The 25,679-nt window shown below is 43.4% G+C and overlaps 1 protein-coding gene across 1 annotated transcript in view; it reads left to right on the top strand.

The window, feature by feature from the left end:
- Window positions 1–25,679, top strand: part of sdk (sidekick cell adhesion molecule) — a 296,130-nt gene that overhangs the window by 121,436 nt on the left and 149,015 nt on the right. Inside the window, exons 14-15 of the mRNA XM_080277849.1 lie at window positions 6,208–6,462; window positions 7,159–7,390. Of these exons, the coding sequence (XP_080133975.1) occupies window positions 6,208–6,462; window positions 7,159–7,390 (487 nt within the window). The remainder of the gene's footprint in view (window positions 1–6,207; window positions 6,463–7,158; window positions 7,391–25,679) is intronic.

Here is a 25,679-nt window from a genome sequence, read left to right as displayed (position 1 = left end):
GTACTTATTATTAATTAATTGATACTTTTAATAACAAAGTTTCAGGGGGATTTATCAAAGTCTATGTTCATTCAATAGCGTAGGCTTTGGATATCATTTATAAGCTGCACTTTTTTATAATAATTAACTTGTTTCTACCTTGTTGTAGCTGACGTTGAATTATATTCTAGCGTCACCCATAGCTGTCTTCATTAATTTCCATTGGTATTACAACATCCTGGGTATATTTTAAAATGACTTTGAAGAAGTACAAGTTCTCAGAAACTAGTGTACTTGCTAAATAAACTGGTATGTACAAAAATGACGAGGAATCATCCTGACGGTGAATTGTCTTGTTATTGTTGTGATGGCGCATTGACTTGACGGCGAATTCTCTTATCGGTAGGTGTACCAGGAGCCATGGCCAATATTCCACCAAATACAGTATTACGGAAAATTGCAATAGAACAGCGGTGTATTGTGGTGTTTACACTGTTAACCCTCAAAACAATGGCGGGGACTGCGGTGATGCGTTCTGGCTGCAAAGGAATGAAAACGTTCAGGCGGGATGGTTGCACGGTGAATTTGAAATGCCGGTTAGGTCCTGGAATATCCCTGGTTGATCGATTATGGAATTTTTCTTTAAATTGTCCGATTTAGCACCAATTCCAGTTTATTGGCTCGTGAATAATTGAGGTTCTACTGTATTAGTCTCTGAAGGATGGCTTTCAGTTCAGTAGATGTGATTTTTTTTTTTTTTTTTCCCAAAGAGAGAACAACCAAGTACAGTGCTGCATTAACCTCTTCATTTACATTCCGTACAAAATTCTTTACTGTCAATAATAATTTTGAAGATTTGTGATACTCCTTTTATTAATGTCACAGTCCTCCATGTTTGATGCTGATACAGTTATTCAAAGGTTGAAGTGAAGTGAATCATGCAAATCTTGAATGTCTTGAGCATATTCTTTTCTGAGTAAAGGAAATTTTTCTTAATGACAACACTGGAACTTTGCAAAACATATTACAACTTTAACCGAATAGTAATTTCCATGAAATACTGTAGGAGGAATTAAACTCTTGAGTAACTGTAGCTTGAGGCAGGTTTCTGCATCATCTGTTACTCTTTGTTACTTGTGTTTAGCAAGCTTTCTTTAGCTTCATGTTCTGAAAAAGGCTGTTGGTTGATAAAGTTGAAATCAGAATGACATTAAATACAGTTAACCCCTCGGTTTATGAATTTCTGACAGGAGCAGATCACTCATGCATGGTGGCCTCAGCTGTGACCAAAATTCTTGCTACAGTGCAGACCCAATTTGTGCAGGTTGATTTTGCTTGAAAGCTGAGATCTTAATTGTTTGTCCATTGTTTTGCCATATATCTCCAGCATTTGTGATAGGTTATTCCTTTTATAAATGCAATGTAATATTAAAATAATGAAAGTACCTTAGTAGTAGGTGGGGGTGCTCACCATCCACTCACTCGATGTAGTGCTGCTCTTGGGTGACTGCCCTTTCCTCTCTTGTTTCCTTCTTTCTTTTCTTCCCCTTTTGTCTTTCTTTTCTTCATTCTTTCCTCTTCCCTCTGTCTGGGGGTGACTCTACACTGAGTGACAAGCCAAATGGTTTCCTGTACACCAGGAAACCATTTACCATGCTGGGTGGTAACTATATAATCAAATAATGGCACCTGGTGGTTTAGTGGGTAATTAGGGCACTTGAATAGGATTGAGCTGGTGCAGGTTTATATCAAAGTGGTGGTTGGGGTTTATTGCTCTCATAATGCCACTCACAGATGAGTGAGGCAGGTCACTCTCATCTTAAATGTCAGGACCAACTTGCCCAGCCCCGGGCTCCCACACTTCTCATGGGGCATCACAGAAGTAGATGGTGGTTGAATGAATGAATGAACAACTGAAGTAAGGGTAACTAAAAAAAGATGTAAGAGATATATTTGAGGCATGCAGACACTGTTTATAAAGTAATGCTAGCCAAATAAGATGACGAGGGAGGGAATGGAGGAATGAGGAGCAAAATAAGAGAGATGGAGAGTAATAACAAAAGGAAGAAAGGAAAGAGGATATAATAAGCAGAAAAGAAACAGTAGGGGATACCAGCCAACAGGAGGGAGATAGTACGGTGGAATTGAAGTTGAGGAAAAAATAATAATAACCCATCTTAATCATAATAGTCACATTTGAATGGGAGGGAGAATGTAAATATTTGTGGTAGTGATGGCAGCTATCACTACACCCATTATTTTGTGTGAAGCTTCACTGATATCACTGTGTTTTGTCACTTTTACTTCTGAGTAATAGGGCATGATTCAGACAGCATATCATTTAGCAGGTTGCAGCCATATGTTTTTGAGTGATTGGACCAGTGTTGGATTAAGCTTGAGATGGAGGCAACCGGTTATAATAATATGTTTTTGAGTGAGTGGGTGAAGGTTAGATTAAGCATCAGATGTGATCAGCACGTTAGCTTTTATGGAATGAGATAAAGGAACCGAACTGAGTTATGTGAGTTTTGCTTACACAGAATGGCAGGTTAACACATTAACCATGAAACTGGGAGAGGAGGGGAGCGCTGCACAGTGTAGGTTCTTTATAAGGATTATGGCTTTTACCCCTAATCAATGCATGAGCAACTTACATACTTGCAGCACATTTTGAAAGGGGATTTATGCTGGTATTGTGGGCTCGAGTACAGTAGTCCCTCCAATATCCGATGTAATAGGGCCATAGGCAGGTCCGGATACTGGTCCTGTCCGGATATTGGGCCCCAGCTCATGGACTTGTACTTATGGACCCTAACTCAGAGAAACACCTATACAGCTCCCTCTGGACATGCATAGCACCTATTTAAGACCCAAATCACACCAATATAGCACATAAATGACTGAAATAAATGCGAAAGAAGCATAAAATGAGGGTTTAGAAGTAGGTTCATACAATATTAAACATTCTGGTTACTGGCTCCTGGACTGGTACTTATGGACCTTAACCTAGCCCAACTCAGAAAAACACCTTCCTACAGCACATGCATAGCCCCTAACACTCTATTCACACCAATAAAGGACATTAAAGAGTGAAATGAGGTGTTTGAGGTAAGTGTAGTATGGAAAAAAGTACAGTATGAAACATTCTGCCTACTTACAGCAAGTCCATGGCCACCTCGATGAATAACCGCCTCCTCTCGGACTCTAACAGTAAGAAGGATTTCCTGAAGCACTTCCAGTACACTGTTCATGAAGTCTTGTACTGAACTTAGTCAATCGCACTCAGAAGTCCGTTCTCTTCACAGTGCACACTTTTGTCTAACTAATGCTCCATTGTAACTTACTAAGTGTTGCGCTCTGCACTTTAACTTTTCCCATTCTTCTAATAATTTTCTAAAGCAAAAACAAACAAGTCTATTTACGTTAAATTTTGTTCCAAATTAGTCTTTTCACTCACAACTCTAAATCTTTAACACAACACGCTGTTTTTTTCACTACACAACACTGTAAATTCCCGTGTGGTCTAGTGGAGAAGTTCTTGCTGTTTAATCACTGTCAGAGTCCGAGAGTATCACTGGCAGGTGACCTAGGGGTGCGTTGCTGGGTCATGGTGATGGCGTACCCACTGCAGACGACTCTGAAGACAGACGCAAACTCACGCCGAGCGGTGACTCCACCGTGGCTGATGTGCTGGGCTGTGGCTCGGAGCATGAGGGCCTGTCTTGGGGAGGCAACGGAGTGGAGCCAGGGCTGGGCACAGCGGGGGTCATGGGCCTGAAAAAACTGTCAATGGTTGATTGACGCAATGACCGACGATTCTGACGATTGATGATGTGCTGCCTGAAAGCACACACTTCCTCCACAAGTCCCAAGGGCCCCATCTCCCTGTCGCAGTCCGGGTGTTCCAGGTAGTCAAGGACGAACTCTAGGTGTTCCCGGAGTGCGCTCAGCTTGGGGATGGCTGGAGTAGTGTCCTGCTGAGAGGAGTCCGCATCATCGTCGCCTTCCTCGTTGGAATCTTCAAGCTTGGTACTGACACCTGCAACTGAAGACGCGATCTCGATATCAGACAATGTCTGATACCCAGGATCACCCTCGTCGTCATCCAACCACTCATGCACATGGTCCACATCAGCATCGTCGCCATGCGTACGTAGCCGTGCATGGAAGTCATCCACGTCAAACCCTAGAAAATCGTACTCCACATCCGTTCCGAGAAGCAGACGAGACCAACCATTTTTTAGTCTTGACAGGGACTTCCTTCCATGCACTGGCCCAGTTGTAGAGTGCAGACTTGATGTTGTAGCAGCGAAGATTTTCCAAAGTCCGCTGGCCTCGTGTGTCCCGTCCCTCCCTGCGCTCGTCCTCGTCCTCGAGAACAACCATCACCTCGTCCAGGAACTTCCGTCGGTATAGGCGCTTTGTTGCCACGATCACTCCTTGGTCCATTGGTTGGATGAGAGCAGTCGTATTAGGTGGCAGAAACATGCACCTAATCCGGCCATTCTCAGCCACCAAGTCCTTGTCGCATGGGTGGGCAGGTGCATTGTTGAGGAGAAGGAGGGCCTTTACCTGGTCGCGCGGGATTCCCAGTGTCTTCGTCTGGTAAATGATGACCTCCTTGATGAAGTGGCGGTGGAACCAGTCTTTGAAGATCACGGCTGTAAACCATGCCTTCAAAGAATGGTACCAGACGACAGGAAGGACATCCATCACCCCACGAAGACACCGAGGCTGCTTTGCACGGCCAACAACAACGGGCTTAAGCCGATGCATGCCGTTAGCATTGGCACAACACAAAGCAGATATCCGTTCCTTGGAGAGCTTGCGGCCAGGTACATGCTTCTCCGTCTCCTCGGCTAGAGTGTTCGTTGGCAAAGAGCGATAGAATAGACCAGTTTCGTCAGCGTTGTAGACTTGACCGAGAGTGAGGCCCTCCCTGTCGATCAAGCCCTTCACCTTGTGCCGAAACTCGTCAACTCCATCCTCGTTAGTGTCCAAAGCTTCGCCATGAGCTTTACGGTTGGTAAGGCCATGCCGTAACTTGAACACAAAGAGCCAACCCTCGGATGCCTTGAAGTCCAGGGCGTCGTGAAGCCTGGCGAACTTCTCAGCAGCAGCCTTCAGGTCCGTTCCACGTACCATCACACCAGCAGCACGTTGCTATCGATACCAAATCAACGTGGAGCGGTCAGTTTCAGCAAACTTGGGAGTAAACATCACCTTCCTCTCCACGTTGCGTTTGCTTCTCGACGAGAAGTCAGCCGTGTACTGCATGAGTTTGTCTCGGGATCTATTGATATCGAACAAAGTAGATCGGGCCAGGTTGAACTCGCGGAGGATGCGGGAAGAAGACCACCCCGCATCTACTTTCTCCAATATCTCCCGTTTCTTCTCCAGAGTCAACACCACTCTCTTCCTCTTCTCAGGCAGCGGGGCCATCATCACACACACTAATAGGAGGCCTGAGACCAGCAGGAGTGCCTGCAGCAGGTAAGGCACCACCACAAAAGCGAGCACGTGGACAGCCATAACGACGAGCGTGCACTCGCGGCAAGAGACAGGCGGAAAGTGGGGAGGATGCAGCGGCGCTCTATCGGACGTCGGAGGAATGACGCGCCACAACAAAGCTGTCCCGCACCGCGCGCAGCAAGTTCAAATTACGGGCGGGAAAAATTCTTTTTTTTTTTTTTTTTTTTTTTTTTAATTTTTGGGGGCTTTCGGACCATTTTGGGAATGTTGGATCCCGGGACAATTATGTCCGGTTAGTGGGGATGTTCGGATATTGGGCGTTCGGATATTAGAGGGATTACTGTAATTTGAAGGCTTGGATGATGATTGATGGATGTGTGCATCATTTCATAGTATATACCAGGCACCTATGGAGGAATTCTGAACATGCTAAAATTAGTAAACTGAGATATGGAGGTTAGATTTTTTTTTTTTTTTTTTTTTTTTTTTTTAAACCAGTGGCACCTTCAGAGTTCCTTCACAGAACATCAGCATAAAAATAATATGAGGCAGCCTGTAGAGGAAGTTTGAAAGCACTATGTGCTTCAAACTTCGAAGATTGTCCTCCATTTTCTCAGTTTTGATTCTGGTACCTTTGGAGTTCCACCACAGTGTGTTTCATACTTGATAGGTCAGGTTTTTATTGGTGGTAAGCTGGGTTAGGAAAATGATGATGATTACATTCATGAAGAAGATGATGTGTTTATTATCTGCTAGGCCCAGTCATCTCGTAGCAGCACTTGGGAAAAGATATACGAGGTATCAGCACCAGAGGCCACAACCATCACTGTGCGTCACCTGATTCCATACACCACCTACCACCTGCGTCTCATTGCAAATAACATTGTTGGTGCGTCAGGGCCATCAGAGCCATCACCAGAATTCCAGACACTCCAAGCTGAGCCAGCACACCCTCCTTCCAATATGACTGTCCGTGCAGTATCATCCACACAGCTGCGTGTCCGTTGGATTGTGAGTTGCGTACATTTATTAATGTTAGTAAACATAAGGAATATTTGATGAATTTTGTTGCTGGTATTAATTGTAATGTTACTGTCACCAGTGATTATACCAGTAGTGTTGGAATTAAGGGTATTGTATTAATATTTCACAGCAGCAGTAGCCGAGACGCCAAAGCACTTACGTGTCATCAGCTGTCATCCTTTCATTGACTCCCATAAGTCACTCTCTTTTTAGTGCAGTGTTACATCTCTCTTTCTCTCTTTCTCTCTTCCAATATTTGCAGTTGATATTTCAGTGGTTTCTGTTCATCTGAACTCTGCTTACATCCCTTCACCACTACAGTAAACATGCAGCACTAATCTAGCCACACACACTCATATTTTTCAGTCCAACTCTGATTCAGGAGTTAACAAGCATTATCAGTCTTTCACTGTGTGCTTATGACTACCTAGTTTTTAATGCTGTGTGTCCAGGCATTTGAGGATGAAGGGATCTTTTTGATTTTCATTTGTTCAGCTTTCTTTGGAAAAGATTATTCTTTGGAGTCTCCTAGTTTTTGGTTCTATCTTTTTTTGTAAGCTTAAACACAGAAGTACAGTTTTTCTTGTAAAAAGTTTAGTTGTCAAGAATCAAACCACAGGCATCTAGCTTAATATCAGAATTAAAAATAACTTTGAATCAAGTGGTCACATTTTCTCTTTCCAGCCACTACAACAGTTTGAGTGGTATGGGGCCCCTCAAGGTTACCGCATCCTATACCGCCCAGTTGCTTGCAAGTGTGATTTCTCAGAAGCTTTTGTGTATGATATCACAGCCAACTCTCATCAGCTGATTGGGTTGCAAGAGTATACTCAGTATGAAGTCACTGCTGTTGCTGTTAATGATATTGGTCCTTCTACTCTTGCACCTATAGCACTGGAGAGGACACGCGAGTCAGGTAATAAACCAGTGTCATGGTTATTCATTGCACTTTTCACACTTTATGTATACTGTGTATTGTATTATATATATATATATATATATATATATATACACTGGGGTGAAGAGAAGAAGAAAGGGGGTGCAGGGAACAGCATGGTGGAAAGAAGAGGTGAGAGAGGCTGTGGCACAAAAGAAGGCATATAGTGAGTGGATGAGAAACAGGGGCATGGAAGAAGTTGAGAGATGGAAGAAAGAGTTATATGTAGAAAGGAAGAGAGAGGTGAAAAGATTAGTAAGAGAGGGTAAGAAAAGAGTGGATGTGAAATTTGGAAGGAATTTGAGTGTAAAGTGGAGGGAATGTAAGAAAATGTCCTGGAAAGAGGTAAAGAGAGTTAGACAGGGTGCCAAAGAAGTTAGTTGGGAAGTGAAAGATAAAAATGGTAGATTACTAGTGGAGAAGGAAGAAGTGAGCAGATGGAGAGAACATTTTAAGGAATTGTTGAACATAGAGAGTGAAGGTAGTGCGAGTATAAGTGGCTGGGGAATGACTGGTAGACTGAGGGATGTGAGAAGAGAGGAAGAAATCAGTAGGACGGAAATTGTAGAAGCAATGAAGAAAGTTAAAAAAGGGAAAGCCCCAGGAATTAATGAAGTGTGTGGTGATATGCCAAAGCATGGGGGAGAGATAATAGTAGAATGGATATGGAAGATGTGCAGAGTGGCCTAGGAGGAAGGTAAGAGTCCCGGAGGATTGGATGTCAGGTATAATTATTCCCCTGTACAAAGGAAAGGGGGAAAAAGAAGTATGTGGTCATCTTAGGGGCATTTGTATTCTTAGTGTAATAGGAAAAGAATATGATAGGATAATTATTGACAGAGTTAGGGAAGTAACAGAGGAAGTAGTTGAAGAAGAACAGGGAAGTTTTAGGAAGGGAAGAGGTTGTGTAGATCAGATATTCATTCTTAGATCTTTAATGGAAAAGTTTCTATAGGAGATAAGAATCTGTATGTGGCCTTCATGGATTTGGAGAAAGCAAAGGATTGTGGAAAGTTTTGAGAATTACTGGAGTAAATGGGAAGTTGTTGAATGTCGTGAAGAGTCTGTATATACTAAGGCTGCAGTGTGTGTAGATAACGAACTGAGTGAATTTTTGTATATGAAGATTGGATTGAAACAGGGATGTGTCATGTCTCCATGGTTCTTCAGTCTGTATATGGATTGGGTTATAAAAGAGATACAAGGGCAGTGGATGCTGGAATGGCCCTAGTGAGAGAGGGCAGTGTTTGGAAATTCCCTGTACTGTTGTTTGCAGACAATACTGTGTTGTTAGTGAAGACGAAGGGGAGCTGGAAGGCTTGGTGGATGAGCCTGGGAGAGTGTGTAAGAAACAAAATCTAAAGGTGAATGTAGGGAAGAGTAAAGTTATGATCTTTGAGAGAAGTGAAGTCAGTGAATGTACAGTGAGGTTGGATGAGGAGGAAATGGAAAATGTGAGTACATTTGAGTACTTGGGTAGTGAGATGAGTAAAGATGGAAGTTTAGAGGGTGATGTGCTTGAAAGGGTACAGCAGGGAAGAAAGCTTGCTGGTTCCTTGAAAGCACTGATAAGAAACAGGGAAGTGAGTATGGAAGTGAAAAAATTACTACACAACAGTATTGTGATACTAACTCTAACGTATGGAGGTGAATCTTGGACCTTGTTGGAGGGACAGAAGTCAAGAGTGAGAGCAGTGGAAATGTGTTATTTGAGAGGAGCATGGCGAGTCACATGGAGAGACAGACTGACAAATGAGGAAGTGAAGGAGCATTGTGGTGTGGATGTGGATGTGATACGAAGTGTTAGGAGAAACGCATTGAGGTGATTTGGCTATGTGAAGAGGATGGAGAGTGAGAGACTGATGAGGAGAGTGTATGTGAGTGAGGTGGAGGGGGGAAGAGGGAGGGTGAGGCCAAGGATGAGATGGATGGAGTGGAGATGTGTATGAGAGAGGAGGGTGTGAGCTGGGAGCAGGACAGTGAAATGGCGGAGGACAGGGCAACATCGAGGCGATTTGTTTGTGGCCAGCCCTTACAGGATTAAGGTGTTTGGCATTAGATAGATAGATAGACATGTATACATACATACATATATATATATATATATATATATGATTCTTATTTTAAACATAAAGATGCACATAAATATATGTGGTATAGAGGGAATGGAGATCATGTTGAAAAGAGCCTGATTGATTATGTGCTTGTAGAGAAATCAATGCTGGGTAGTGTTGCTGATACGAGGGTAGTGAGAGGACGATGTGGAGGTTTGTCAGATCATATGAATGTGGTATAAAAGATCAAGCTGAGAGGAGTGAGGTGAACCAAGAGAGAGAGGAACTTTGAGGGAGAGAGACTGAAAGTCAAGAAGCTGAGAATCAAAGAAATGGCACAGGAATACAGGGTCAAAGTAGGGGAGAAGTTAGAGTCAGTGAATTGGAATGAGATGGATCTGGACAGCTTGTGGAATGTATACAGGGAGTACTTAGAAATGTCAAAGTGGTGTGTGGTGTGGCAAGAGTAACAACAAAGAAGAATGGTATGGCATGGTGGGATGAAGAGGTTAAGAGAGCAATGAAGGAAAAGAGGAAGAAATGACAGGGGTTCAGTTGAAATAAGAAATTACTATATTAAGAATAAGAAGCAGGTAAAGAGAGTAGTGTAGAGGAAAAAGGAGGTAAGTGATGATCTAGGAAGAAAAATGAATGCAGATTACTCTGAAATTAGAAAGTTATTCTGGATAGAGGTGTGGAAATGTAGAAGTGACAGTGGAAAGAAATGCGAAAATGTGAAGGATGTAAGTGGTACGTTACTAACTCATGGGGATGAAGTAAGGACAAGATAGAAAGAATATCTTGAAAGTCTGATGAATGGGATTGGAGAGAACAAAGCAACTGTTAACATGATTGGTTTAGGGGGTGTACAGAGTAGGAATGCAGTGCCAGGAAATGTGACACTCAGACAGGTGAAGAACACTGTGAAGCAGCTGGGGTTGATGAGGTGTATGCAGAAATGAGTGAGTGTAGTGGAGAGAGCAATATGAAGCGCTTGTTGGAGATATGTGAGAAGGCATGGATGAGTGAAACTGTGCCAGTAGAGTGGAAAACGGCTGTGATTGTACCCCTGTACAAAAATAAAGGTGAGCGCAGTGAGTGCAAGAATTATCGTGGCATAAGTCTATTGAGTGTGGTAGGGAAGGTATATGGAAGAATTATTATAGAGAAAGTAGGAGAGAGATCAGAAGTTCTAGTGATTGATGAACAGGGTGGTTTTAGGAGTGACAGAAGATGTGTGAATCAAAAACAGTAATCCTTCCACTATCCGATGTAATAGAGCCAAAGTCATGTCCGGAAAGTGGTCCCGTCCGGAAAGTGGGCCTCTGCCTGCTGGACTGGTACTTATGACCCTAACCCAGCCTAACTTTGAAAGCCACCTAAATAACTCCCTACCGGACATGTATAGCACCTATTTAAACCTCCACTATCCGATGTAATAGAGCCAAAGGCATGTCCAGAAAGTGGTCCTGTCCGGAAAGTGGTCCTGTCCGGAAAGTGGTCCTGTCCGGAAAGTGGGCCTCTGCCTGTTGGACTGGTACTTATGACCCTAACCCAGCCTAACTTTGAAAGCCACCTAAATAACTCCCTACTGGACATGTATAGCACCTATTTAAACATATTTAAGACCTTATTCACACCAGTAATGGACATAAAGCATGAAATAAATGAAAAGGAACCCAAGAAAGAGGAATTAGAAGTGACTGTACCTCAGCCAGGGTACTTACAGCACATCTGTGCCCACTTTCTCTAAGGCATTGGCAGTGGTGAAAATGCTCTTGAAGCATGTACAGTAATCCAGTGTTGTGCTACACTTAATTCTTTGCACTGTAAGTTATAATTGTTTAACACTGCACATTGTTCTTAACTGCACCATGCCAGTTTCAACTGCGAATTTGCACTCCACAGTTAATCCTTTGCACTGTAAATTCTAATATCTTAACACTGCACAGCACTATAAATTCCCGTGTGGTCTGGTGGTGAGGTATTGCAGTTTGTTCACTAAAAATGAGCACGTGTGGCATCCATTGCGATAAGCATCTACCCGTGATCGAAGTTAGGCAGTAACTGTTGGTGAAGGGAAAACAGAGTTGCCAGATTGCAACGGCCACATTACCAAACTCCTCAATTTTCATTACCAATTTTAACTTTTCATTACCAAATTTGTAAAGCTAGCATTTATTCTTCACTAATTATATATACAGTAGAAGTCCGATTTTTCGGCATCTACGGGACCAGGCTAGTGCTGAAAAGTCAAAATTGCCGAATTATCAAAAACCCTACCCACTCAGTACCTTATATGTTTCGGTGAACACTATCATCACTACTCATATCATTACAAATGTGTTTGGAGAGAGTACTGTATACTGTTTGATACTGTACAATACTGTAATGAATACAATACTATACATGAATATGAAAAATAAAGAAATTAGTGAACATACTGTATATAAATGTAATGGTACAGTAGGCCTACAAGTTCACATTCACTTACCTAAACTTATAGTAGGTTCCATATTTACATATGTACAATAGAAAGGGTTGATTGGAGTCTGCTACTGCTGGAAGAAGTCCCCAGCAGTAGAGGGTCCTGCAACAGGCTCTAAGGACTCTTCTCCCTGTTGCTGCGGCAGTAGAGCTTGAGGTGTTTATAGAGCAGATGTTTATACTGTTCACAACACACGGCTGGTCCACTTAGGTGTTACAAAGCTCCTGTCTGATGTTACGGTGCTTACAGCACACTCGGATAGTAATCTCAGATATACAGTAGAACCTCTCTCATTCGGACTATATGGGGGGAAGGGTTGTCCGAATTAGCAGATTGTCCGGACTATCAGGGTAATCTCTAGTTCATACCAAACTCTATCTACATATGGTATGTTTGTTAATTATTAACATATGTGGCATATGTCAACCCTACGTAACTGCAAAAGATGAAAGGATACCGGTACTAAAATAACAAAACTAATCATGTAAGATAGTTTTGTATTGCATAATTTACAGGTAAGGCCATGACAAGAAACTAGCCTACATTTTAAATTGTAGTAAGTGACTAAGGCCCGTGTAGGCAAAAAAATAAATTAATTAATTAACTGTAATATTTGGAATAAAGATAAAACTTATGTAGGCAAAAAATACATTGTCATCTTTGGCATATTGGTAACACCCATATGGGCAAGAAGCTAATGTTTGATGTACAAGTAAAGCACATTTAATTACAAAAAATAACCTACAGTAATCACTAAACACTGCAGAATATTCTGACCCATTTTTGTGTAAGCAAACTCCTCCTTTTAACACCTTTATTCATTACAGAAGCTACACTTTCATTAAGGGGCATGGTAAGGAGGATTAACTTTTGAAATACAGCTAAAAAATATAAATGGCTGGTGAACTAGTTGATGGAACGAATGCTAGAATGTGTTTAAACAGGTGCCCATGTAGCGACCTAGCGTGCTCCGAGACTAAACGAATGACGATCGCTTTCCGCGCCGATACTGAAAATGACTTTAGAATTACTTTCAACATATTTTTGGAGCTTATTATTTTTAAATTTTGTCCGGATTAACAGAAGTCCGGATTAAAGGGGTCCGGACCAAAGAGGTTCTACTGTATTTCGTTACGAAGTTCACAAAGCGCACAGAAGAATCGAGAGAAGTCGGCAGCAGCATGGCAACAACTCGGAAGAAGACGAAACAGATTCTCTTTCCCATGCTAGACTCACTACATGATTGTCCTCTCTTTATGCTATGGGAGAAAGAGCTAGCCTCTGAGCTTCTTGGCAGTGGTAGACTCGTTCCATCACTTCCACTATCTCAGTCACTAAGGCGGGTAAAGGCGGGTAGCTAGCTGGCGAGCCTCATGGAGAATTTCAAGACTGATGAAAAAAATCGGAAAATCTGCCGAACGATCAGAGATTTTCGTAAATGGGACTATTTCTCAAAAGTGCCGAAATGTCAGATTTGCCGGGGAATTGGATGCCGAAGAATTTGACTTTTACTGTACAAGTGGAAATACATATAATCACTATCCTTATAATTAACAGCATGTTGATTATTTTCACGCTACGCAGGCTAGCAGATTAATCAGAGAGAGCAAACAATCCACCATCTCCATCCTGTGTATCCTCATACATGTGAAAAATCCATTTGGTAATGCATTATTCTGATTCATTACCAAATTGGCCCATACCCTGTATTTGGTAATGAAAAATACCAAATGGCAAGCCTGACAGGGGAGGGGGGAGGGGGGAGGGGGGAGGAAGGAATGGGTGAAGGGGCTGTGGTGTAAACAGCTGTTCGGCGCCGCGTGGCAATTTAAAATTCTATCTGTCTATCTGTCTATTGCCAGACGCCTCAATCCCGTTTGAGGTGGCCACAAACAAATCGCCTCCAAGTCACCCTGTCCCCCGCCATTTCACTGCCCTGCTCCCAACTCACATCCCCCTCTCTCATATACCTCTCCACCCCATCCCTCCATCTCATCCTCGGCCTCCCTCTCCCTCTTCCCCCCTCCACCTCACTCACATACACTCTCTTCGTCAGTCTTTCACCCTCCATCCTCTCCACATGGCCAAACCACCTCAGTGTGTTCCTCATAATGCTTCCTATCACATCCACATCCACACCACAACGCTCCTTTATATCCTCATTCGTCAGCCTGTCTCTCCATGTGACTCCACAGGCTCCTCTTAAATAACTCATTTCCACTGCTCTCACTCTTGACTTGTGTCCTTCCAACAACGTCCAAGCTTCACTTCCATACATTAGAGTTGGTATCACAATTCTGTCATGTAGTAACTTTTTCACTTCCATGCTCACTTCCCTGTTTCTTATCACTGCTTTCAAAGAACCAGCAACCTTTCTTCCCTGCTGTACCCTTTCAAGCACTTCACCCTCCAAACCTCATCACACTACCCAAGTACTTAAACGTACTCACATTTTCCAATTCCTCACCATCCAACCTCGCTGTACATCCACTGACTTCACCTCTCTCAAAGTCCATCACTTTACTCTTCCCTACATTCACCTTTAGATTCCGTTTCTTACACACTCTCCCAAACTCATCCACCAAGCCTTGCAGCTCCCCTTCGTCTTCATTCAACAACACAGTATCATCTGCAAACAACAGTACAGGGAGTTTCCAAACACTACCCTCTCTCACCAGGGCCACTCCAACATCCACTACCCTACCTTGTACCTCTTTTATTACCCCATCCATGTACAGATTGAACAACCATGGAGACATGACACATCCCTTTCCCACCTGTAATTTAAAATTACAGGTGGGAAAAAATTCAGATTTGGGGGGTATTTTTTTCTTTTTTTGGCCATATTTGTGTTCCGAAGGTCCAGGCCCACAATGTCCGGTAAGTGGGGTGTCCGGAAAGTGGGCGTCCGGATGGTACGGGTATTACTGTATTTGCAGTAAGACAGATAGTGGAGAAGGCATGTGAGAAGGACTATAAGATATTTATGGGATTTATGGACCTGGAAAAAGCATACTACAAAGTAGAGGAGTAGACTGTAGCACCAGTCAAGCAAGGCAGTACTCCCAAGGTGGATGGTAAGCTGATGACAGGGAGAACTGGAGCTCCCGTTTCATCATCCCTCAAGACTAGTTCCTGACCATCCCCCCTTGCTGAAAATTTTCAGTGTTTCAGTAACACAGAGAGTAGGCCAGCATGCTCTCCAGTACATGTTTCTCTAACTGTCAGCACCAAACTACATGCACAGTACATACTACACTTCCTTTTCAAAATTAAAAAATAAAAATGGCTGTAGTAAATCAGGCCTCGGAGTCCCCAGGGAGGGGGACCATAAATTTCCCCACCATCTGGCCCTCTCTCAGTGATGACTCAGAGAGATGCCTGGAACCACTGTCTGACTCACTTCTTCATTTCTGCAACATTTGCAGCCTTTCCTCTAACTTTCTTTCTGTCGAACACCTCTTCTCCTCCTCTAAACGTCACCTTGTCTTCTTGACAGAGACTCAGCTATCTGAGGCAACTGACAGCAAACCCTTTTCTGTTTCCTCCTCCTTTCTCTGTACTCATTTCAAAGCCAAAGGTGGCTGTTGTGTATATGTACACAACGATTTATCTTGCTTTTGTGTTCCTGAACTTGATTCTTCTGAATTCTGTACTCTCTGGCTTCGGCTTTCTTGTCATTCCCTGACTAAATATATCTGCGCTGTTTATTTATCTCCTAATTCTACTGACTATGAAAAATTCTTCAGCTATCTTACTTCTGCAATGGAACACATTCTATCCATTTCTCCTTTCTCAGAAATCTCCATTCTGGGAGATTTCAATGTTCACCACCACCTTTGGCTCTCCTCTCCTTTCACTGATCCACCTGGTGAACAAGCCTACATCTTTTCTATTCTTACTGACCTAGAGCAGCATGTACAGCACCTCATCCGTATCCCTGACCGCCTTGGAGAGAGCTCCAACATACTTGACCTCTTCCTTACAACTAATCCTTCTGCTTACACTCTTAATCTTTCCTCACCGTTGGGCTTTCCAGTCACAACCTTATTTCCTTAACCTGTCCCATCGTTCCGGTACGTGCTGTGGACCCTCCAAAGAAATGTCGTCTGTGGCACTTTGGAACTGCAGATTGGGAGGCCCTCAGGCAGTACTTCTTTGATTTTCCATGGAATGATTATTGCTTCCATGGCCAGGAGCCATCTGAGTGTTCCTTGCGCATTACAGAGGTTATTCTGTCGGGCATGGAAGCATACAGTCCCTTCTCATATCCTTTGACTAATACAAGATAGCCTTGGTTTAATCATGCTTGTTCTGATGCTGTCCACAACAAGGAAAGGGCCTATAAAAGGTACCAGTGCCAACACATCCCTGAGTCACATCGAGTTTATGTTTCTGCCCAGAATCGTCCTAAGTCTGTTTTTTGCTCCGCAAAAAATAATTTCACCTGTACTAAATGCTCTCAGCACTCCTACTCGAATTCTTCCCGCTCCTTCTGGCACCTTGCCAAAAACCTTCCTCACACCTTTACCTCATCATCCTTCCGTCCTCATTTCTATTCTGATGGCTCTGTAGCTATTTCTTCTACCGATAAAGCAGATCTCTTCGCTCAGACTTTCTCCTCCAATTCTACCTTAGACGATTCCTGTGCTGTTCCTCCATTACTTCCCCCCTCAGACAACCTCATGGCTGACATTAAAATTTCTTCAGCTGATGTATTTTCTGCTATCACTGGCCTCAATACTAACAAGGCATGTGGGCCTGATGGAGTCCCTCCTGTTGTCCTCAAGAACTGTGCTTCTGTGCTAACACCCTGCCTAGGTAAACTCTGTTGCCTTTGTCTTTCAACTTGTACTTTTCCTTCTTGCTGGAAGCTTGCTCTCATGCAACCAGTCCCAAAGAAGGGTGACCATTCCCAACCCTCTAACTATCGTCCAGTTGCTTTTACATCCTGTGTCTCAGAAGTTTTCGAGTCAATTCTTAACAGAAAAATTTTAAAGCATCTTTCCTATTGCAACCTTCTTTCTAATCATCAGCATGGGTTCCATCATGGATGCTCCACTGGCGATCTTCTCACCTACCTTTCAGACTCCTGGTCATCCTCCTTTCGGGACTTTGGCAAAAGCTTTGCCATTACACTTGACATCTCAAAGGCTTTCGATCGAGTCTGGCATAAATCTTTAATTTCCAAACTGCCCTCTTATGGTTTCTATCCTTCTGTCTGTGCCTTCATCTATAGCTTCCTTTCTGGTCGTTCTATAGCCACTGTTGTAGACAGCCATCGTTCTTCTCCAAGATCTATCAACAGTGGTGTTCCTCATCTGTCCTATCACCAACTACCTTCCTGTTATTCCTCAATGACCATTTGAACTGTACATCTAACCCTATCCACTCATACGCTGATGATTCCACCCTTCGCCTTTCCATTCGGTTCCCGCAACATCCATCTCAGCAGTTACTTCACCAAACAAGGGATGAGGCTGTGGCACACGTAATGTCTGACTTGACACGTATCTCTGATTGGGGTAAAAATAATATTGTTTTTAATGCATCGAAAACTCAATTTTTACACCTATCAACCCGACACAATCTTTCACAGGAGTACCCGCTAATGTTTATTAATATCCAGCTGAATCCTGCATCGTCTTTGAACATGCTTGGGATTTCATTCACTCAGGACTTATCTTGGAATTATCATTTTGCACATCTTGTAAACTCTGCTTCCAAGAGATTAGGTGTGCTAAGCCAACTCCGTACCTTCTTTACCCCTGCACAATTGTTGACTTTATACACGGGTTTTATTCGTCCCTGTTTAGAGTACAACTCTCATGTGTGGGGAGGCTCCCCACATACAGCTCTTCTCAATAGGGTGGAGTCAAAGGCTTTTCATCTTATCAACTCTCTTCTGCTTACTGGCTCCCTTCAACCCCTGTCTCTTCACTGCATTGTTGCATCTTTATCTCTTTTCTATCACTAATTCAGTGGTCACTGTTCCTCTGAACTGACTGCTTGCATCCCTTAACCGCTACGACGGGTGCATAGCACCCGTCTAGCAACAAAGTCTCATCCCTTTTCTCTCCAGCTATCTAATGCAAGAGTTAACTGTTACTCCCAGTCCTTCATTTATACAACAGGTCAGCCCTGGAACTGTCTCCCTCTGTCTGTATTTCCTGTTTCCTATGGTCTCCAGTCTTTCAAACGCAGTGTGTCCAGGCATCTCGAAATGAACGGATCTTGAATTTGGCTCTCTTTTGTATTGTTTTTGTTTTTTCTTGGAGGGAACAGTTCGCGGGCTTCTGGCCTTTGGTTCCTTCTTTCTTGCATTAAAAAAAAAGAAAAAAAGACAGAGAAGGATTCTGGAAGGTTTTGCGCATGTATGGTGTAGAAGGTAAGCTGCTAGGTGCTATCAAGAGCTTGTATGAGAGGCATGTGTAAGGGTAAGTGGGCATCAAAGTGATTAATTCATGATCATTTTGGGCATGTGACAAGGTTGTGTGATGTCCCCATGGTTGTTCAATATATATATATATATATATATATATATATATATATATATGGACTGGGTTATGAGAGAAGTAAAAACATGAGTAATGGAGGGACTGATGGTGTTGGTAATGAATAGTGATGGACAGAATATCTCAAATTTGTTGTATGCTGATGATGCAGTGCCACTTCCAAATACCAGCAAAAGCTTAGTAGACTAGTGCAGAGTTTTGTAGGTGTCTGTGGGTGTCGTACCTTGAGAGTAAATATAGAAAAGATTAAAGTGATGGTTTTATATATATATATATATATATATATATATATATATATATATATATATATATATATATATATATATATATATATATATATATATATATATACGGTAAAACCTCGATATAACTGACTTCAATAGACTGGAATTTGCTTTTATCGGAGTCGAGGAACTACTGGACTAAATTGCTATATATTGGAAAATGTCCGATAAAGCCAGAAGCAGTCTGGACTGCCTGACCACTTCAGCTAAGTTCACCACAATATGTAAATAAAAGACATGTTTATCAGTGTACAGTACAGTACTATTATACCGTATATATTATACCATTTGATTAATGTAGTGAAGCTATAACACAGTACAGCGCAGTACTGTAATGGTAGTGAAAACAGTTTAAAAAGCATTTGTGCAATCCAGACTAATGTCTGATATATCGGAAAAAGTCTGAATTAGCATGGGGAAGTTCGGATATCGCTTTTATCGGAATTTTGCTATTTTTGGAATGGCTTTGGTCCCAATTAGTCTGTTATAGTGAGGTCTTACTGTATACATATATATATATATATATATATATATATATATATATATATATACAGTACAGTAAAACCACACTATATCAGACTAATTGGGGCACAAGCCAGTCCGAAAAAGCAAAAGTCCGATAAAAGCAACATCTGGACTCCTCCCTGGACTTCCTCCTCCATATGCAAAGAATGAATGACAAGCGCTTGTCATTCATGCATTTATTCTACAGTCTCTCTCTCTCTCTCTCTCTCTCTCGCACTGGGCACTTCCATTTTACTTCACATATTTTTTGTCTTCCATGTCACCTTCATCTTCACCTTCCCATTCATTTAGCCTTTGTTTTCAGTTCACTTTGACATTCACCACTTTCATATTCAGTTCCTTGCTCACTTTCACCTTCATCTTCACACTTACTTTCACTATCACTCATTTTGAATTTCCATTTCACCTTCGCTTACAATACTACTTTCGTGTTTACCTTTAGAATTACTTTCACTCACCTTCACTTTCACCCTCCCTTTTACTTTCACATTCCCCTTCACCTTCACTTTCATTTTCACCTCTCTCACCTTCACTTTCACCTTCACCTTCACTTTCATTTTCACCTCTTTCACCTTCACCTTCACTTTCACCTTCACTTTTACATTCATTTTCACCTTCACTTTCATCTTAACCATCACTTTCACATTCACCTTCACTTTCGCCTTCATTTTCACCCACATCTTCACCTCACCTTCACCTTCACTTTCACTTTTGATTTCACATTCACCTTCACTTTCATTTTCACCTTCACTTTCACAATCACTCACCTTCCACCTTCACTTTCACTTTTGACTTCATTTTCATCTTCACTTTCACCTTCACCTTCACTATTTTCACATTCACTTTTACTTTCACCTTCACACTACCTTCACTGACCTTCATTTATAAATTCGCTTTCGCCTCTCTCTCTCTCTCGTGAAGAGAGAGAGAGAGAGAGAGAGAGAGAGAGGAGGGACCAATGTTATGCCTATCTCCCTCATTTATTTATGGGAAAGGGGACGCCACTTGTCATTCCCGTATTTATTCTCTCTCTCTCTCTCTCTCTCTCTGTTGACTCTGACATTCACATTCACTTCCATGCTCTTTCACCTTCACCTTTACACTCATTTGCATGATTAATTTTCATTTTCAATTTCACCTTCACCTCTCTCTCTCTCTCTCTCTCTCTCTCTCTCTCTCTCTCTCTCTCCCATCTCGGGGAGGAAGAGAAGAACTGGAGGAGGAGAGAGGGAGGAGGGACCGATGTTATGGTATCTCCTCCGTTTGTTTGTTTATTCATTATTCCAAGAGGCGGACTGCTTCTGGCTTTATCGGACTTTTTCTGATGCATAAGAAATTTGTCCAGTTGGCTCCTCGAGTCTGATAAAAGCGAATTCCAATATATTGAAGTCCCTTATAACGAGGTTATACTGTCCTTTATATATATATATATATATATATATATATATATATATATATATGCAGTAGAACCTTCTTCTCCGCGGAATTTGCATCCGCAGATTTAAGTTTCCGCGGACCAGACTCATTTTAATACTGTACTATACACTATACTTAATTTGAAATTGGCACGCAATTTGCACTTCTTTTGCAGCAACAATTAGCATACCCACATCCACGGGCATTCCCGCCACTCCACCAGTCTTATTGTAAACTCCAATCATTTCATTACTTACGTAATCATCGCCCTTCTCGTGTTTACAGCTCTACTGTAGTTCATTGTGTAAGTGAAAAATGGCCCCCAAGAAACAAGTAAAGGATATAAGCAATCCTTCTAAGCCAAAGAGAGAGTGTAAGGTGTTATCTGGCGTCCTGTCAGAAGGGTCAGACTAGACTCACAGCTTACCTACAGTGCTGCCACGCATCTCGTCGCCTCACCACATTAGCACTGTAGGAACTGCACAACACTCATCATCATCATCGTACAGCAATCATCGTCATCTATACAGCATCATCATACAGCAATCGCCATCATTGTACAAAGGTTATGAAGAGAACACAGTCTTTTTGTAATATTTTGAAGTATGTTTTTATTTTTTCAGGGATGTTCTTAGCTTATGTGGAAATAGTCATCTTGTGATGTCTTGAGTATCCACGGAATTTGCCTCCCACAGGGATCTCTGGAACCTAACCCCCGCGAATAATTAGGGTCTGCTGTATATATAGTAATCCCTCTGATATCTGAATGCCCAATATCCGAGCATCCCCACTAACTGGACATAATTGTCCCGGGATCCAACATTCCCAAAATGGTCCCGGGGGGAAGAAAAAAAAAAAAAAAAAAAAAAAAAATTCCCGGCCGTAATTTGAACTTGCCGCGCGCGGCGTGGGAGAGCATTGTTGTGGCGCGTCATTCCTCCGACGTTCGATAGAGCGCCGCTGCATCCTCCCCACTTTCCGCCTGTCTCTCGCCGCGAGTGCACGCTCGTCGTTATGGCTGCCCACGTGCTCGCTTTTGTGGTGGTGCCTTACCTGCTGCAGGCACTCCTGCTGCTCTCGGGCCTCTTCTTAGTGTGTGTGATGATGGCCCTGCCACCTGAGAAAAGGAAGAGAGTGGTGTTGACTCTGGAGAAGAAACGGGAAATATTGGAAAAAGTAGATGCAGGGTGGTCTTCTTCCCGCATCCTCCGCGAGTTCAACCTGGCCTGATCTACTTTGTTCGATATTAAGAGATCCCGAGACAAACTCATGCAGTACATGGCTGACTTCTTGTCGAGAAGCAAACGCAACGTGGAGAGGAAGGTGATGTTTACTCCCAAGTTTGCTGAAATTGACCGCTCCATGTTGATTTGGTATCGACAGCAACGTGCTGCTGGTGTGATGGTACATGGAACGGAGCTGAAGGCTGCTGCTGAGAAGTTCGCCAAGCTTCACGACGCCCTAGACTTCAAGGCATCCGAGGGTTGGCTTTTTGTGTTCAAGTTACGGCATGGCCTTACCAACTGTAAAGCTCATGGCGAAGCTTTGGACACTAACGAGGATGGAGTTGACGAGTTTCGGCACAAGGTGAAGGGCTTGATTGACAGGGAGGGCCTCACTCTCAGTCAGGTCTACAACGCTGACGAAACTGGTCTATTCTATCGCTCTTTGCCAACGAACACTCTAGCCGAGGAGACGGAGAAGCGTGTACCTGGCCGCAAGCTCTCCAAGGAACGGATATCTGCTTTGTGTTGTGCCAATGCTAACGGCATGCACCGGCTTAAGCCCGTTGTTGTTGGCCGTGCAAAGCAGCCTCGGTGTCTTTGTGGAGTGATGGATGTCCTTCCTGTCGTCTGGTACCATTCTTTGAAGGCATGGTTTACAGCCGTGATCTTCAAAGACTGGTTCCACCGCCACTTCGTCAAGGAGGTCATCAATTACCAGGCGAAGACACTGGGAATCCCGCACGACCAGGTAAAGGCCCTCCTTCTCCTCGACAATGCACCTGCCCACCCATGTGACAAGGACTTGGTGGCTGAGAATGGCCGGATTAGGTGCATGTTTCTGCCACCTAATACGACTGCTCCCATCCAACCAATGGACCAAGGAGTGATCATGGCAACAAAGCGCCTATACGGACGGAAGTTCCTGGACGAGGTGATGGTTGTTCTCGAGGACGAGGACGAGCGCAGGGAGGGACGGGACACACGAGGCCAGCGGACTTTGGAAAACCTTCGCCGCTACAACATCAAGTCGGCACTGTACAACTGGGCTAGTGCATGGAAGGAAGTCCCTGTGAAGACTCTGGAAAATGGTTGGTCTCGTCTGCTTCTCGAAATGGATGTGGAGTACAATTTTCTAGGGTTTGACGTGAATGACTTCCATGTACGGCTACGTACGCACAGCGACGATGTTCATGTGGACGATGTTCGTGAGTGGTTGGATGACGACGAGGGCGATCCTGGGTATCAGACATTGTCTGATATCGAGATCGCGTCTTCAGTTGCAGGTGTCAGTACCGAGCTTGAAGATTCCGACGAGGAAGGCGACGATGATGCGGACTCCCCTCATCAGGACACTACTCCAGCCATCCCCAAGCTGAGCGCACTCTGGGAACACCTAGAGTTCGACCTAGACTACGTGGAACACCCGGACTGCGACAGGGAGATGGGGCCCTTGGGACTTGTGGAGGAAGTGCGTGCTTTCAGGCAGCGCATCATCAATCATCAGAATCGTCGGTCATTGCGTCAATCAACCATTGACAGTTTTTTCAGGCCTGTGCCCCCGCTGTGCCCAGCCCTGGCTCCACTCCGTTGCCTCCCCAAGACAGGCCCTCATGCTTCGAGCCACAGCCCAGCACATCAGCCACGGTGGAGTCACCGCTCGGCGTGAGTTTGCGTCTGTCTTCAGAGTCGTCTGCAGTGGGTACGCCATCACCACGACCCAGCGACACACCCCTAGGTCACCTGCCAGTGATACTCTCAGATTCTGACAGTGAATAAACAGCAAGAACTTCTCCACTAGACCACGCGGGAATTTAGTGTTGTGCAGTGAAGAAAATAGTGTGTTGTGTTAAGGATTTACAGTTGTGAGTAAAAAGACTAATTTGGAACAAAATTTAACGTAAATAGACTTGTTTGTTTTTGCTTTAGAAAATTATTAGAAGAATGGGAAAAGTTAAAGTGCAGAGTGCAACACTTAGTACGTTACAATACTTCTGTGTGTGATTGACTAAGTTCAGTGCAAGACTTCATGAACAGTGTACTGGAAGTGCTTCAGGAAATCCTTCTTACTGTCAGAGTCTGAGAGGAGGCGATTATTCATCGAGGTGGCCATGGACTTGCTGTAAGTAGGCAGAATGTTTCATACTGTACTTTTTTCCATACTATACTTACCTCAAACACCTCATTTCACTCTTTAATTTCCTTTATTGATGTGAATATGGTGTTAGGAGCTATGCATGTGCAGTAGGAAGGTGTTTTTCTGAGTTAGGCTACGTTAGGGTCCATAAGTACCAGTCCAGGAGCCAGTAACCAGAATGTTTAATATTGTATGAACCTACTTCTAAATCCTCATTTTATGCTTCTTTTGCATTTATTTCAGTCATTTATGTGCTATATTGGTGTGATTTGGGTCTTAAATAGGTGCTATGCATGTCCAGAGGGTGTTGTATAGGTGTTTCTCTGAGTTAGGGTCCATTAGTACAAGTCCATAAGCTGGGGCCCAATATCCAGACAGGACCAGTATCCGGACCTGCCTATGGCTCTATTACGTCGGATATTGGAGTGATTGCTATATATATATATATATATATATATATATATATATATATATACATATACATATATACAGTAATCTCAATACTATCCAGACGCCCACTATCCGAACTCCCCACTTGCCAGACATTTTGGGCCTGGGACTTCATAACCCTAAAATTGCCCAAGAAACGCAAAAAAATTTTTAAAAAGTCCTAATTTTTTTCCCCTCGTAATTTTCACTCGGCGCGCGGCATGGACCAGCTGTGTTTTGGTGCGTAGTTCCGCTTACCTCCGGCAGGGTGACACTGCATCCTGCCCACTTCCCACCCGTCATTCGTCGTGAGTGAACACTCCTCCCCATGGCCAACAACGTGTTCGCTTTTGTGATGGTGCCCTACCTCCTGCAGGCTCTGCTGTTCCTCTCCTGCCTCTTCTTCGTGTGTGTGATGATGGCCCCACCACCCGAGAAGAGGAAGCAAATGGTTTTGACTCTGGAGAAGAGGAGGGAGATATTGGACAAGGTGGAAGTGGGATGGTCAACGTCACACATCCTCCGTGAATTCAGCCTGGCCAGCTCTACATTCTTTGATATCAAGAGATCCCACGACAAACTTATGCAGTACATGGCTGACTGCTCATCGAAAAACAAATGCAATGTGGAGAGGAAGATGATGTTTACTCCCCAGTATGGAGAAATCGACCATTTCATGTTGATTTAGTATTGTCAGCAACATGCTGCTGGTGTGCTGGTGCATGGTATGAAGTTGAAGGCTGCTGCTGAGAAGTTCACAAGGTTTCATGACACCCCAGACATCAAGGCATCCGAGGGCTGGCTCTTCGCTTTCAAGTTACGGCATGGACTTACCAACTATAAGTCCCATGACGAAGCTTTGGATGCCAACGAGGATGGAGTAGAGGAGTTTCGACAGAAGGTGAAGGGCTTGATCGACAGGGAGGGCCTCACTTTCAGTCATGTCTACAACACTGACAAAACTGGTCTATTCTATCGCTTTGTCCCAACAAACACTCTAGCCGAGGAGACAGAGAAGCCTGTACCTGGTTGCAAGTTTTGCAGGCAACGGATATCTGTTTTGTGTTGTGCCAGTGCTAACGGCATGCACTGGCTCTAGCCTGTTATTGTTGGTCATGCAAAGCAGCCATGGTGTGTTCGTGGGGTGATGGATGTCCTTCTTGTCATTTGGTACAATTCTGTAAAGGCTTGGTTCAC

This window comes from Coenobita brevimanus, chromosome 71 (genome assembly GCF_032717465.1).
Source record: "Coenobita brevimanus isolate Jiangsu-jjx chromosome 71, ASM3271746v2, whole genome shotgun sequence".
In the NCBI taxonomy this organism is placed as follows: Eukaryota; Metazoa; Arthropoda; class Malacostraca; order Decapoda; family Coenobitidae; genus Coenobita; species Coenobita brevimanus.
Note: the sequence above shows the minus strand (reverse complement) of the source record. Positions and strands in the feature narration are given on the sequence as shown.